We start from the raw sequence: 15525 nt of genomic DNA, 5'->3' as shown, positions 1-15525 counted from the left end.
ATCCAAAAAATTTATTTGGATCCTACTAGTTAAAATCAGATCCGAAAATATTTATTTTTACCAAACTTGCATTCGGATCTGACCTAACCTAATCAATTGATTTGAGTCGGGCAGATAAAATAATTTCAAACCGTTCAAAATTATTTTCGTAAAAAACATTAAAGATGTGACTTGATTTTTGAGGAAAATCTTAATCATTATGCCCAACACTGATTGATTGTAAAAAAAAAATATTTTGAAAAAATAGAAAATATAATTTACAAAGTAATACATCATTTGAATTTAAGCAGATATATGGATGGATCTGTATCCGATTCAGGTCAAGAGACATCAACTCATATACTACCCATTTTTTTTTAATTTGGATATACTTGAATGAATCAAATCTGTTTAATTCGAATTTCAGATAAAATTTAACCCAATTTAAACATTATTTTGCTATCTTATCGGATCTTTGTTGGATGCAAAACTGATCAAATAGCAATATATCGATTCAAATCTTATCCAATTTGGTTAGTACATTATGTAACTGTTGTGATTTATCTTTGACACATGTTATGCATCCTCGAGATACATGCTAAAGATTGACTCAAATTATTTTATTTATCAAGATATGTGTGTGCATACAAGTGAATATCCTTTAGAATTAGATCATGATTGATCCAGAACTAATTCAACATCGTATCGGATCAGGCCATTATTGGATCCAAAACCTTGATTTTTCTTTAACCCTAGTATATCCTTTTAAGTCTAACATTTTGTTTGCAGTTTTAGTTGTATTACTAACTATTAATGATAATCTGACTCGAAAATTCACTGACGTGGAAAGTGCATAAAATCATAAATCTTTTTTTCATGTGTATCCCGAAGAAAAAGATTTATGGTTATATGCAATTGCCACGTTGACCGAGTGAAAATTTTCGAGTCAGCTTATCACGACTTATATTTTGAAGTGTGAAAATAAAAAGACATTGATTTATTCTCTCATCAAGCTCAAATCAATTCTATTCATCAAGCTTTCAGATTGTATCAACTTATGAACTTGTCGATTAAAATAGTCTAAAAAAAGAATTAAGGGGACCATTTTCCATTACAACAAATCTAGAACAAAAGTTATCGACGAGAGAAATAATAACAGCTTTAGTCCTTGTTCGAACATAGAAAGAAGTTTTGATAAATTAGGTGCGATATCTATTGAGCGGATCCTTGAAGAGAAACCTTTCATGATAGACTCTCCACGCATAGTCCTCAAAAGAAAAAGAACTGAACACGTTCTCGTCTTTCTTATCTACACTACCATCTTCTCGATCTTCGTCGTTGTTATTGTTACCATCACCACTACTAGCTGTTGGAAGGAGGGGAGAGATAGAGGCAGCATTGTCCGTGGGGAGAGTCACTAATAGTGTCATTGTTATACAACGTGAGCCATCGTTGTTGTCGTCTGAAACAGCCACAGGTCTCCCTCTCACTTTCTTCAACTTCCCATTGCTCCATACCTTCATCCATTATTTATAACAAAAAGAGTCAAATGGGTTTTACAAAAAACTTTATTATAATAACATCTTGGAGAGACACAAGTAGATCAAAATTCATATAATAAAATTATAGTAGTTGATCCAATTTTGATTCAAATTCTTGATTCAAGATCTAAACCTAATCCACAAACGCATGAGCAAGATCTCATTTTAGGCAAATTCACATATTCAAAGACACTGCAAAAGTTCACCCCTAGATTTGAGCATGACTGATCATTACAATGCAACTCATTCAAAGATCCAGCAACAAAAACTAAGCCTTATTGTTGTGTAAGTGACCTACACTGTTGAACCACGTAGATCCTTGTGTGCAATTTTGTCTCTTTGTTATTTCAATTTTTTCAAACTTATCCCAATGCTTTAGGGTCAGTCGAATGAATTATTTTTGTCCATTCCACTTTATCCGAAACCAAGTTCCATGTTATTAAGAGTAAATACAAATTCATTCAAAGATCCAAACATTTTAGAACAATAGGGGAATTTATTGGGAAGACCTTCTAAGCAGCCTAGACCATAAAACAAAAAGCTCCTGATAATGGGGAAAATGCTGGAGTGACTACAATTCACATTCTTTCACACATTGCTGATGTGGATGTGTGTATGGAATCATAGATGCTTTTTTATCAAGATACGTGTAAAAATCATCTATGGTTATGTGCGCACCTTCATGTCAGCAATGTGTGAAATGATGTCACTGCAGTACGACTCCCCCAGTAGACCAAGTAGAAAATGACTGAAAAGATCTAAAAAATACACACAAAACTAAAATTTTCCATCTTAAAACAAAATCCTCGAAGAAAAATCACTTTGATATATATACACGAGTATATCGTCCACCTCTCATTTCTTTTCGTGGTTCTTGAATTCCTATCTTTTTCAAAGACTAATGATAAAATGACATGCTGACACATGCACGGTTGATGTGGCAAGTGCCCAAAACCATAGATCTTTTTTCTTGTGTATCTCGAAGAAAAGGATCTATGGTTCTGTGAACTTGCCATGTCAACCACGTACAGACCACGCACGTGATCGTGGTCATTTTATCACTCTTCTTCAAATGTACCAATAAGTTGCAAACAGTAAAAGATTTAAAAGAATCCACCTCTAGTACTAAAAGTATAATTGGATCAACTAGCAAAGAAAGAATCCAAGACTGTAAAAGACTGAAAAGATTCCACCTCAGACAAGATAGGACATCCGTATATCAAATGAAACTTTCTCTAGAATAACGAAGATCCACTCTCCTTGCACATGACACAAAAGTTTAAAATGATCTTCCTGTATATTACATGTGGCCCCCTATAGTGTCTTAAAGCTATCCCTTCTATATTTGTTATTATTTGAGATACCTCCATGTATTTTCAAATTGATGACATATGGCTTGACCTCGTTCTCCTTTTAGATTAATATCATTATCTTTCGTAATCATATCTAAAAGCTTGAAACTGATTGATTTTGATGGGGAAAAAAAAATCAAAGGCTTCTAATAGGTTATTTGCATTAGTTCCATAGAGAAGACCATGATCAAACATAAGTTGCTTTATAGGCAAGAAAGACGATAAACACAAATTGATCTAAAATCAAGTAGGAGAGAAAATTGTCTAAAAGAGATCGAATTTCAATTTAAGCCTTAAAGTCTCAAAATTTCGTTCATTGAATTATTCTTTTTTTGTACACATTTTCCAACATAGACATGATGGAGACATCCATGCATCAAAAGATCCACTCTCACTGCCCATGACACAAAAGGTAACAACCCACTTCAAAATTTTGGAGGAACTCTACCTTTTGTACGACATGTGACCCCTTAATGTGTTTTAAAAGAGATCATATGCCCTAATCATTCCTTCTATGTGTTTGTTATAATTTAATATATCTTCTTATGTTTTAAAATTGATGACATGCCCTTGACTTCAATCTCCTTTTATAGATTAATAATAAAAAATATCAGAAGACCATCATCATCGTATCACTTTCATAATCATACCCAAGGGATACGATTGAAAATCATTGGTTTTGAAAAGAAAAATTGAAGATTTCAACTAAAATTATTTTTCATTAGTTGAAAATCGTAGATCGATTAAGGGACCTGTCAACAATTTGAAAGCATTTAGGTATCTCAAATATTTAGTCCCAATCCAAAATTTGAAGTAGACAGAACTGAGCTGTCTACTTCAAATTTTTTTTTATGGGATTGCGTGTTTCTCTTTAATAAAAGAAAGATTATGTGCCCTTTAACAAACATAAAAATAATTTTCTATATATATATATATTTATTATCTTTTTTACTTGTCAAAAGTAGATTGGTCGAGGGATTGAGTGATCTGTAAGATTGTCAATGTGGAGTCTACTTGACCACTTTCAAATCTCACAGCTTCTCCAAAGTAAATATTCAAAGTGGAGTGACTTCATTTCGTACTTTCGACGTGGAAGTGTGCATAAAATCATGAATGTTTTTTACTTGATTTCCATCGAAAGCATATATGATTACTCACTTCCACATCAGCAAAGTGCAAAATGAAGTTCATTTTTTAAGTCATTTCAGTATCATTCACTTCTGTGCCTCATATTGCACATCCTAATGTGAAAGTGTTTAGGAATCATGGATGATAGTATCTCGATGAAAACATCTATGGTTCTTACACACTTTCATGTCGTGCTGAGTGACTTCAGATAGACCTGAATTCACACTTTACTGACGTGGAAGTGTGTGGGGGAACCATAATGCTTTTCATTGATCGTTCTAGAGGCCGTCAAAACTCTTGGGCCTCCCGAGTGCAAAACGGAACGATTCGAATCGGTCGAATTACTACTCGTAATTGCCTTATTAAAGAAGAAAATTTAAACTGATATCTTACTTGAGCGATGTCTCCAATTGTAACCAGGACCGAGTCAATTGGGGGCAAAACCGAAACCCAACCTGAATCAGAGAGCACCGAATAGTTTCGGATCCTGATCTGGTGCTGCAATGATATAATATACGGATAAAACCGACCCGAAAAAACTGGTTTATTGCTAGCGACACCTTCAGAAACCCACATCAACGAACAAAACGGACTGCTTCGATCTCTTAGAGGTTTATCAAACCCCGAAGCGCAAGATAGTGCATCGACGATCTCCAAACCAATCTTTTCTAACGCATGAGTGAATTCTTTTAACGATTTTAACGAAAACTGGGTTGACTCAGTTGAGGAAGAACCGTCAAAGCAGAACGATTCACCGGTTCCATCTTCGTTTCCTTCATCATAACCGAGAGGAAAGATTTTAGAACTGAAGAGCTGTTTTTGATTGAGAGGAAGATCGAAGAGAGCGATTGATTCGAGTTCGGCTGAGTGGACGAGTTGGGAGGGGATTAGGTGGTTAGTGAGTTGGAAGAAACCGAGTTGTGAGAAGGAGGAGAGGTGGTTGTTGAGGAAATTAGGGTTTTTTAGAGAGAAAGAGATGAGAGGAGGAGAGGTGGTGGTGGGTGGAGAGAGGCGAGGAGGTAGAGAGAGAGAAGGTGGGAGACGGTGGAGGAAGAGAGAGAGAGTGTCTACGGCGTCGGATGTGGAGAGTAGATTGGATTGCGCTGATGGTGTTGGTGGCGGAGCTGCGGTGGTGCCGTACGAATTTGGTAGTGTTTGATGTTTATGAGCAGAGGACGCCATGATGAGAAGTAGAAAAGAGAGAGAGAGAGGTTTGGAACTTGTAGATTTGTTTTGGGTGATTTAGAGAGACTCCTCCTTAGTTTAGTAAATATTTGAGATACCCCCCATATTTTAAAATTTATGATATGCCCCTTGACCTTAAGTCTTCTCTGTATACTAATGTTAAAATGACTTAAATACCCCCATGTTCAACATTTAGTACAATAACCTTTGATTTTTGAAATACAAGGAAAGTTTCCTCACTACATCACCTTTTGTCATCCAAAAGCATGATCTGATGCCATAGGAATGAGGATGAAATTCTAAGTAATAAATAAATAAATAAATAAATAATGTTTTGAGAGTTCACTAGCCTTCCATTTTCAATACTTTGGATCAAGTTCAATTTTCATTTTTTTAATCTAAATCTTTTCATGAAATCTATAAGATTGTTGTCTTGGATTGCTAGCGTGATAATCCATGTGGGCCAACACAAACCCAGTAAGATTCGAAATCATACTAGGTTAGTTAAAGGCCATTTAGATTGTTGATTTTTCTCCCAATAATTTCATAATCTTCAACCAGTTCAACCTTTGTAGGAAATTATGTTTAACATATGTAACTTGAGTTTTCAATCCGTCATTTAATCATGTACCTTTTTCTAACATTGAAAATCCTTGATTTTTTTAATCCAAAATTTTACTATCTATCATTTTTAAAAAATAAATTATATCTTGATATTCATAGGTTGAAGATGAGAATAAAAGATTTATTTTGAATGGTGAGCAGATGAGGTTGAAAATGACTGATTTTAGGATGAAAAATTCAAGTGTCTTTTTTTGGTTATTTGTTAATTGTCTTGAAGACAAGGCATTTAGGTCATTTTACATCTATCATTCAAACGAGACCAAGGTCAAGGGGTGCATATCTCCTCATCTTGAGAATATAAAGATATCTCAAATATTCATCAAATAGAGAAAGGTATCTCAACCACCCATTAGTTTTTGAGTAGAAAATACGACTCAAACCTGATATCGCACTTCATGACGTGAAAGTGAATAAGAATCATAGATGCTTTTTCACTCGTATCTCGAAGAAAAGTTTCTACGATTGCAATTCACTTTCACGTCATGAGATCACTTAGTCTTGAGCATTATTCAATAAATATATAATGAGCCCCACCCCCATCGTTGGAATATCTCGAACAACAAATAGTGAGCACCTGACAAATGCCAGTAGCCCGTGTACCATTGTATCATTTAAATAATTATTATTTTAATAATTCAATGGCAGGCTGCCTCCCGGTCGTGAGGGGCGTTGCTCCTCTGCTGGGCCACGTGGGTTTCTTTATTAATATTAAGAGCCTTTTTTATTTTTTTAATTATCGAATGTCTGGTGGGCAATAGGGATTTACACTTACAATTTTTATTTTTATTTATAAAAAAAGAAGGTGTTAACATACATTCGGTTAATAACGTACCATTAGTAGTAGTGCTGTCAATGGTTCGGGTCCAGATCGGATTGAGGTTGATTTGGTTTCGATCCAATAAGAATCTGATTGGATCCAAGACTGATTCAATAAGTACTGGATCGGACCCTTATCGGAATAGGTTTTTTTTTTTTTTTTTTCAAAACTCAGTATTAAGATTCAAACCGATCCATTAACAATCAGATTGGGTCCAGCTCGTTCCAAGTCCGGTTTTATATACAAAATCTAAACAAACTTCTTACATTGCAACAAATATATTATATAGTTTATATACTTTCTACATATTATCGGATCAGAACATGGTTGATCCGATCCAATAAGATATTGGATCGAAACTTTTATAAAATCCAAAGCATCGATCCAGACTCAAAGTTGAACATGGTTGATCCGATCCAATAAGATATTGGATCGAAACTTTAATAGAATCCAAAACATCGATCCAGACTCAAAGTTATCGGATCGATTTCAGGTCTGACAATTAGGACTGTGTGGGAGACTTCGGTTTCCAACCATTCTTGGACCGGTCCCATACTCTTGTGGGCCCAGGATAGGGTTGATTTTGGGATTAAAACAACTAAATTCATGCAATTTTTAAAATGATTACGAAACATTTGATATTATTTTTCATTAAAATAAGATCCAATCTTTATCCTAATTGAAAATAATAATTAAAGATGAAAATCAACTTTTTTCTTTATAACACGTTGGTTGAAAAACTGAGTGCGACCCTTTCTTTGTGGTCTCAAAATTAAGGCCCTAAACCTTCTTGTTTTGGGCCAAGCCAAGTTAACAGACCAATGGGCTTAATTGACACCCATCCATGTAATACATGTTAACGATGTTTGGAAAAAAAAAAAAAAAATGGCCCATTTCAATAATTCCCAATCTTAGATTTTTACTAAATCATCCCCGACTCTTACGAAGGTAACACACGAATGCCATCACAAGGAAGGCAACATCTACAGAGGACATAGTCGTTCGGGGTTCTAATATAAACAAATAACAATTATTTTAAAACAAATAAAATAAAATACAAAAAAAAATTTCCTCCAAATATAAACAAATAACAATCATTTTAAAACAAATAAAATAAAATACAAAAAAATTTCCTCCAAAACATGTTTCCATTGGGGTGTTTCTCCTTTGTTCTAAATAAATATCAATAAACAGGTAAGCATTGCAACTAAACATGAGATACATGGTACCTGCCTTTTTTCTTGATTTGCAGTGGCAGATCATGGTGGCACAGAAGACACCTACACTGCCAACTGATAACCCAACAAACAGATCCTGCAAGAAATTATAAACATACAGTGAAGAGTGAGGATATTGGAGGGAAATGTAAAATCTCTTACAAAAAAACACTTTATTGAGGTGTTCTTCGATGATTCTTCGTAAAACTAGAAAATGTGTTTGGTTGCTAATATAAGCGATGTGTGATTTCTGATACCTTTCCTTTCCTTTCCTTTCCATCTCAAATACGACTTATATCACGTCCGAACACTAATGTGGTAGCCCAATTAACTGCTACATAAAATCTGTTCCTCCAGCTTATCACACGGGTGAGATATGCGGACCGCCAAATAAACCAACTAACAAATCCTGTGAGAGATAAACCTTTTGCCTCCTGAGAAGGAAATGGTGTATTAGTTTGCCACCCATTTCGACGATAAATATATAGAGCTTATATTACCACACCAACTTTTTTATGGCACCAATTAATGAAATTACATATAATATATCAAATAAGATATATACACAAATCGAAGTGTTTGTTTGGAGAAGAAGAAATGGAAAGGGGCGAATTCATAAAAAAGTAGAATGGTTATTCAAACCCCACACCATATTTAATATTTCATTGTTTGCTTTGTCAAAAGCACAAGCGTGGCAATGTAAGCTCACTAAATTTATAGATGGACTCTTTTGTGCCAAGAAACTGACCTTGCTTGTTCTGAGGTCCACAAGGGCCTTGTATCTGCCAACAGTTGCCATGCTTCCCAAATGCTTGTAAACAAATTGGTCCCCTAGTTCCACGTCTCTTGCACTGTTCGCATGCCCTCCACCAGCTTTACCAACCCTGTTCAACAAACCTGCTAGATATTTTCCTTGCCTCTCCGCAACCTGTTTCAATACTCCAATTGGAAGCAAAATTATTTAAAAATAAATAAAAATGACGTAGACGGCTCAACAGAGGCCCTAATAAATCTTCAAGTGAGATACTACTACACGTAGGTATACCCAGAAGAGGTTCGTTAAGCTACGAAAACTTTAGATTAAAAAGGGCATAATTAGAAGGTAATCTATTCAAGACAAAATTTTATTAATATGATTTAAATTGCATATAAATTTTGCTTAAAAGATATATGAACTAGAGTTGGCCCCTTTGTTCTATATTCTTTAAATCAAATCATGAACTAGGGGCAAGACAGAGTTGATTGGGTAGGCACTGAGCATGTTTTCATCTAAATTGGTGCAGTTTTTAAACCTAGCTGGGCCATCTGACCTTTACAGCGAGAATGCATGAAAAATGTTTTCAACTTGGCAAAAGTAGTGACCCAACATGCCATGTTATCTTCCGATAATGATAAAAGATACAACAATCTGAACCTCTTTTTCGACTTAAGCACCAGTATTTTTTGACTTAAGCATCTAAATGGCATGAAAAGTAGAAAACCCAGAAGTTACTTATACACAACACACCTGGGCCAAAGCTGGAAGTACTGGTTTACCAGTACTTTCAAGAAACCCACAACAGTCACCAATTGAGAACACATCTTGCACAGTAGGAACACGTAACCACTCATCAACACCGATCCTGTAAACACACATAGAAATCATTACAACTCCCTCGGTATATACCAGCATATAGGTCCTTATTTTAAACCTAATATATAGAAAGCTAAAGCCGACGAAGTAATAGATTTTATAGCTCTACAGGATCAAGGATGTACCTTCCACCTGGGGATTTTGGAAATTGCATAGATTGTATGAAAGGTGAGGGACCAACGCCTGTAGACCACACTAATAGCCCATAAGGGACTTCGGTGCCATCATTAAGTACTATTTTTTTAGGTTGAACATCCTTGACAATTCCACGTACAAGATGAACTCCTGACTGGGAGAAAATACAAAATTCAATACAGAGAAAGCTCATAACTAAAATGGAAACAGAAAAAATATTACTAGATTAACATGCTACACCAAATGTTACATAAATGTGATTAAATACTCATGAACTACTGTTCTTAAGACTAATAAATTGTTATATTAAGGTCTTACTAAAAAACTTCACATCATAAGGATAACTAAATATGTTAGTTACTTATTAACAGATCTAAGTGATATTTGATTTTGAATTTTGATCAAATTATACATAGAATTAAGAATATGAAAGCCCAGCTTTCATTTATTAATTTTCCAATAACGAACTTAAAAATAAAATAAAAATCAGAGCAAATGGTTCATTCCCAATCCTTTTCTTCTTTGTAGCATTTGAATATGTCTCACCTTTGTCAATTGCTTAGTTGCATAATGCCTGAGGCGAACATCAAAGGAGGATAATATCTCATTTGCCTGTAAAGGGAAGAAAATTATATGAACTTGGCCAACCAAAGCCCAGAGGGCACTGAGACTCGAAAATAGAAGGGGGAAATGTATAAAAAGCAGTAAAATATGGTTCAAATTGATATTCAAGCTTAAGATCTGGTGTGGACAAACCTCAATCAGAGTCACATGGATGTAATCCTTCACATGGGCATATCTATCATGAACATCTTTCATGATGAAATCACTAAGCTCACCACTGAACTCAACACCTGTTGGACCACCTCCTATAACAACAAAATGTAGGAGCCTTCGCTTTTCTTCCTCAGAAATTCCTTCACCACAACAAAAGAGCAATTTAAGATAAATAGGACCCTAAACAATAATTCAGTGACAGATCAAATGAAAATGAATCCTTGTGTTAATTGATATACCAGGGACATCAGAAAGCATTAGGTTTAGTAGTAGTTTCCTACGAATCTCCTGAGCATGATAAACTTCACGTAGAAAAATCGCGTGCTCTTTAACACCACGGATTCCAAAGGTCGAGGCTTCGGCTCCCGATGCAATGACCAACTTATCATATGCAATCTTAAAGTTCCAAGGGGACAAGGTGTCTGGTCCATCAGCAACGGTCTCACAGTGCACCTTAAATTCCATTAGTGAGACACATTATTAAAAACTCAATTTCTAATAATGTGACATAGTGAAAAAATATAAGGGTTACTGCAGTAAATAAAATCATATTTCTAAAACAATTCAATTAAGACTGGATTTCAATAGCTATTTTGTCAGATCCGCATCCAAGTCCTTTCTGGAAAGATCCTACTTTGAATAAATAATTTTAGAAGGCAAAAGACATTAACGTTGGAGCATCATGTTAAAGTAGTATTGAGAGCATGGAATTTATTTAAGGATTCAGAAGCAAGTGGGCCCACAAGATTGATTAGGATTTACTTTATTTAATTAAGATTATCTTTTTCTTTAATTAGAAATATGAGTTTATTGCTATCATATAAGTTGCAAAGCGGTAGAATGCCAGTATAGGTTTACCATTTTAGTTTGATTGGAATTACATTTATGAAGTTTAGGATTAATCTAGAAATACATTTTAAGGAGCAAACCATCAATATGAAAAGGAAATTATTGAATGAATTTTATTTTTATATGGGACCCAGCATCCAATTTGCATGGGATGATACCTAACTTGGAGATAGGGCTGCAACTTGGGCCGGGTAGGTGATCCACCCGCGCCCAACCCACATTTCAGAAACAGCAACGCATGCCCACACCCAACCTGACCTTGGGTATGAAATGTCAGGTTGGCTCATTCCTCTTTAATATTAGATAATTTAGTAATGATAATGACTCATAAACATAAGTGGTATGTAAAAAATATAAAACTTACAATTATTTGTCTTAAAAATATATTTCAAAGTTCACATACATGAAATTATCAGCAAAGGTTAAGAAAAGAAGATGACGATTAACTAAAGTTAAAAATCTGAATTGTGAATGAGAAAGAAGCAAAGATATTTAAAAATATTTTTAAATTATAATGACATTAAGTTTTATTCGGGCAACTCAATGTCTATGATCTAACCCAGCTCAGTTTGGTTCAGTCAAAATTTTCTTTTTGCCCAAACCTGACCCAAGGTCGAGTTTGGCCCGCCCAAGTTGCAGCCCTACTTGGGGATTGATTCTTGGTACGTTCACTGGTCTCAGTTCCATCAAAACCCTTGGGTGGTGTTGATCCACACAATGTATTTTTAAAAACCAGATCAGATTGAAGGTCCAACCAGGTTCGACCGGAACGAACTTTTTAAAATTTTGGTCCAGTAGGCAAAGAACCGTTATTTTCCAATAACCATTGGTTATTTCAAGTCTATGGTTCGACTGTTGAACTATTTGAATCATCAGTTTTTCCAAAAGAGGAAATGCTCCCTAAAAAGAAGTCTTTCGTTGAAAACTCTCACAACCGGTTCGAGTTTTGAGGAGTTAGGGTAGGATTTCAAAACGGAGAAGAATCACTTCAGATTCAAGAACTATTGAAAGGGGGCTTTGATAAAGGAATTAGGGCTTTTCAAATGGAGTGCATTCATCACAAATTCAAAGGATTTAAAGGTATGTTTCCTCAAACAAGAGAAATTCGACTCTCCACTACACAAAATTTCATTTTTTAAACGTTTTCCTCATATATTTCATTTTTTAACTTTAAAAGATCAATAATAAAAGGACTAAAGGTTGATGAGGGAGTGATTTCAGTTCTAGTTTGATTCAGTAGGACTCAGTGAAAATCTAGTAGATTCTCTTCTGGTTTTATTGATTTTCTTATGCAAAATAACTTGGCTTTTAGCATTGTTAATTACAATGGCAATGGTTATCAATTATCAGTGATTCGACTACTAAATTACTGGGTTATATTTTGGTTTTTGTGTTTTAGATATAATAATATTTTTTTGACGAGTAATATAAAATAATATTTTTCCAAATAATATTTCTATTAATAACATAAATATTTGCCCATTATATTTTTTCTTATTTTCCTACTTGTTGCTTTTATCACTATTTTTTTCAATTATTTTCAATATATAAATATAATCAATTACGTATCGATTCAACCAGTTAGAACCATGGCTCGAGAAATAAGCTAAAAATAAGTTTGATCATAGGTTCCATTTTTAAAACAATTGCACACAAACCCTTTATCTAGATGAGTGATCCCTCGCCATTCTAAATCAGATATCCTTTTCTCCAAGAAGCTCTAAAAAAGTTTTGTTTTTTAAGCCACAAATTTGGTAACACAAACAATCCCTAATCTTTTAACCTGGGAACTACATCAATTTGCACTCTGTTGAATCTTTTTCGCTAAAATTTTCAACAAATAAGGCACAAATCACAAACAAAGCAACAAACTAAAACAAATTTTACTCAATTACTCTTTATTCAAAATTCAAAATTCAAAATTTACCAAAACTAAAGAACAGAGAAGTCAAGATTAAACAAACCACATGGTTCTCCGCATCGACGCTCTTGCAATTAGCAAGAAAGAAGTACGAATCAGGAGCTTTTGAGATTGCTGGTTGAATCCTTCCAATGGGTTCGGCAACCGATCTAAATTCAAGAGTCCCGACACAGGTCGAAGCCAATAGAGGCGTGAAGACCATATGGTTTCGAGGAGAGACACAAACGACATCGTAGATATCAGTGTTAATCTCCTTCATAAGCCTACAACCTGCCCAACCTGAACCCAAAACCAAAACCCTAGGTTTCTCATTGGGCTTCGTAGGTTCAAGACCTGAGTATCGCGACACCTTTGAAGATGAGGTTTGTTGAGTCGATTCAGAGCTGAAATTCGACAAAGAAGTGAAGATGAATCGAGGATACGTAGTTGTGGTTCTGTGATTGATAGATGCTCTGACAGTGGAGGTATGAATGAGGGTTCTGAACCAAGACATATTCTTCAGATCCCTCTTTTACTATCTTTTTTTTTTTTTTTTTTTTGATTTGTGGACGATTTCTGATTTCTGGAGTTGCAGAAGTGCAGGAGAGATTAGAGTTAGAATTTGGATTAAACAAAACTCTGCCAAATATAATAATTCTTCTTCTAAATCTAGTAATTCTGCAAATCTACATAAATTGAAATCTTGAATCAGAGGAGAATCGGACGACTCGGAAAATAAATCGGTAGTTTATGGGACTATTGAGATGTCGAGTGAGGCGCGAAACATTTGTCTGGTTAGTTTTATGCTTATCTCTTTCCAAGTTTTGAGGAAGGATTTTGCTACGCTCCTACGACGTTGGAGGCTCAATGTCCAACAGTGGATAAGATGGGGATTGGAAGTACAGAGTTTCTCATCCATCATTTTATGAACAATGGGTATTTTTGTCATTTGAAGGAGAAAGAGCCTCCAACGTCGGTGGAGGTTAGAATACCATAAATTGATGATACAGACCCTTAATATATTTTTTTAAAGGAAATTACTTAAGAATCCCTGATGTTATCTTCTTTTTTTATTATTAGTCCTTGACTTTTAAGGGTGAGGTGAATAATCTATTTAGTAAATCCATCTTTTCCAACCAGTCTTTCAACCTAATCTCAAATTATAATATTTTTGAAAAATTAAAATTACCCATTTTTCTTTTTCTTCATATATTTAGATTTTCCAATGGTTAATCCAATTATTTTTGACGATTTTTTTTATTATTATCGTGAATAACAAGTGAAAATGATATACTTCTCATTTTGAACTTTTAGATATATTTTTTATTTTATTTTGATGATTTATAATTAAAAATGAAATTAGATTTTTTTCAATTCTTTACTTCTTTTTTTGGATCAAAATCGATCAAAGATGGTTCTTTTGATTTGAAATTAATTATTTACATCAGTTGTTATGTCAGATTTTAAGTCGATCTTTCCATGTATTTTAGTTAAAAAACTTGAAAAAATGAAATCAAGTAAATTTTATAGTATAATGACTTAAAACTTACCATAATGACTTGTGTAGATGATTTTAAACCAAAAGAACCATCATTGATCAATTTTGATAAATAAATAAAAAAAAACTAAGTAGATGTATGATTTTTTAGTTTTTTTTATATATATCTTTAAAATATTTGAAAATGGTTTCTTCTTCCTTCTCAAATCCCTTTTTTTTTTTTTTATCATAATGGAGTCTCCAAAAGTCTATAGGATGTCAAAAGTTCATTACAACCATAAACCACTCGATAAAAAGCTCCACTAATCTTTAAAGTTTTTATAAAATAATAAAAATGAAAATTTTTTTTTGAACGAAGACAAATTTTTTTAAGATATCCCCCTAAATTAAGGTAAAAATTAGAGACACCTCCCTATGTTGTAAGCTAATTTGAGATTTGCATAAGAACTTAATATGACACAATCAAAACATCCTCATCTTCCACAAGAAGTCTTAATTTTCATTATCTGAAAACTCATTGTCTTCAAACTCTTTGATTATTTTTTTTTTAAAACCAACTCAATCTATTCAAATTTGTTGTCAATCCATCATCTTCAACCTCTTAGCATTTTTTTAATATTTTCCTATCCAAAAATCTACTGTCTTCAATCTCCTTTAGAACCGAGTAATTTTTTTAACAAAGGTTAAATTACAGGTTATTAAAAGATTTTTATTCCTAATAAAGAGTTGAGAACAAGCCGAATTACAAAGTTGAGAAAAACATTTATAAATATAAGTTCAACCAATGCAAATGTACCATAATTTTACTCTTAATAGTATACTATTATCAGGGGTGAAGCTATGCAAGGACGAGTGAGAGCTATAGCCTTGGTAAAGAAATTTTTTGATAT

At 34.0% G+C, this 15525-nt stretch overlaps 2 protein-coding genes across 2 annotated transcripts; both read right to left on the bottom strand.

Annotated features, from left to right (window-relative positions):
- Nucleotides 1-1068: 1068 nt before the first annotated feature.
- LOC147385055 (2-oxoglutarate (2OG) and Fe(II)-dependent oxygenase superfamily protein) lies at nt 1069-5216 on the bottom strand. The gene is made up of 2 exons (XM_086426646.1): nt 4394-5216; nt 1069-1496 (listed from the first exon to the last, which is right to left on the bottom strand). Exons 1-2 carry the CDS (start codon nt 5180-5182, stop codon nt 1179-1181), a joined length of 1107 nt encoding a protein of 368 aa, XP_086282772.1. The 5' UTR covers nt 5183-5216; the 3' UTR covers nt 1069-1178.
- A 2490-nt stretch (nt 5217-7706) lies between these two features.
- LOC147385054 (internal alternative NAD(P)H-ubiquinone oxidoreductase A1, mitochondrial-like) lies at nt 7707-13924 on the bottom strand. The gene is made up of 9 exons (XM_086425932.1): nt 13202-13924; nt 10628-10841; nt 10368-10528; nt 10158-10223; nt 9602-9765; nt 9351-9465; nt 8592-8771; nt 8101-8277; nt 7707-7940 (listed from the first exon to the last, which is right to left on the bottom strand). The coding sequence occupies exons 1-8, from the start codon at nt 13649-13651 to the stop codon at nt 8125-8127; spliced, it is 1503 nt and encodes a 500-aa protein (XP_086282058.1). The 5' UTR covers nt 13652-13924; the 3' UTR covers nt 7707-7940; nt 8101-8124.
- Nucleotides 13925-15525: the final 1601 nt, after the last annotated feature.

This window comes from Akebia trifoliata, chromosome 15 (genome assembly GCF_017979445.1).
Source record: "Akebia trifoliata isolate Shusen 1 chromosome 15, ASM1797944v1, whole genome shotgun sequence".
In the NCBI taxonomy this organism is placed as follows: Eukaryota; Viridiplantae; Streptophyta; class Magnoliopsida; order Ranunculales; family Lardizabalaceae; genus Akebia; species Akebia trifoliata.
This window is presented reverse-complemented; position numbering and strand designations above follow the sequence as displayed.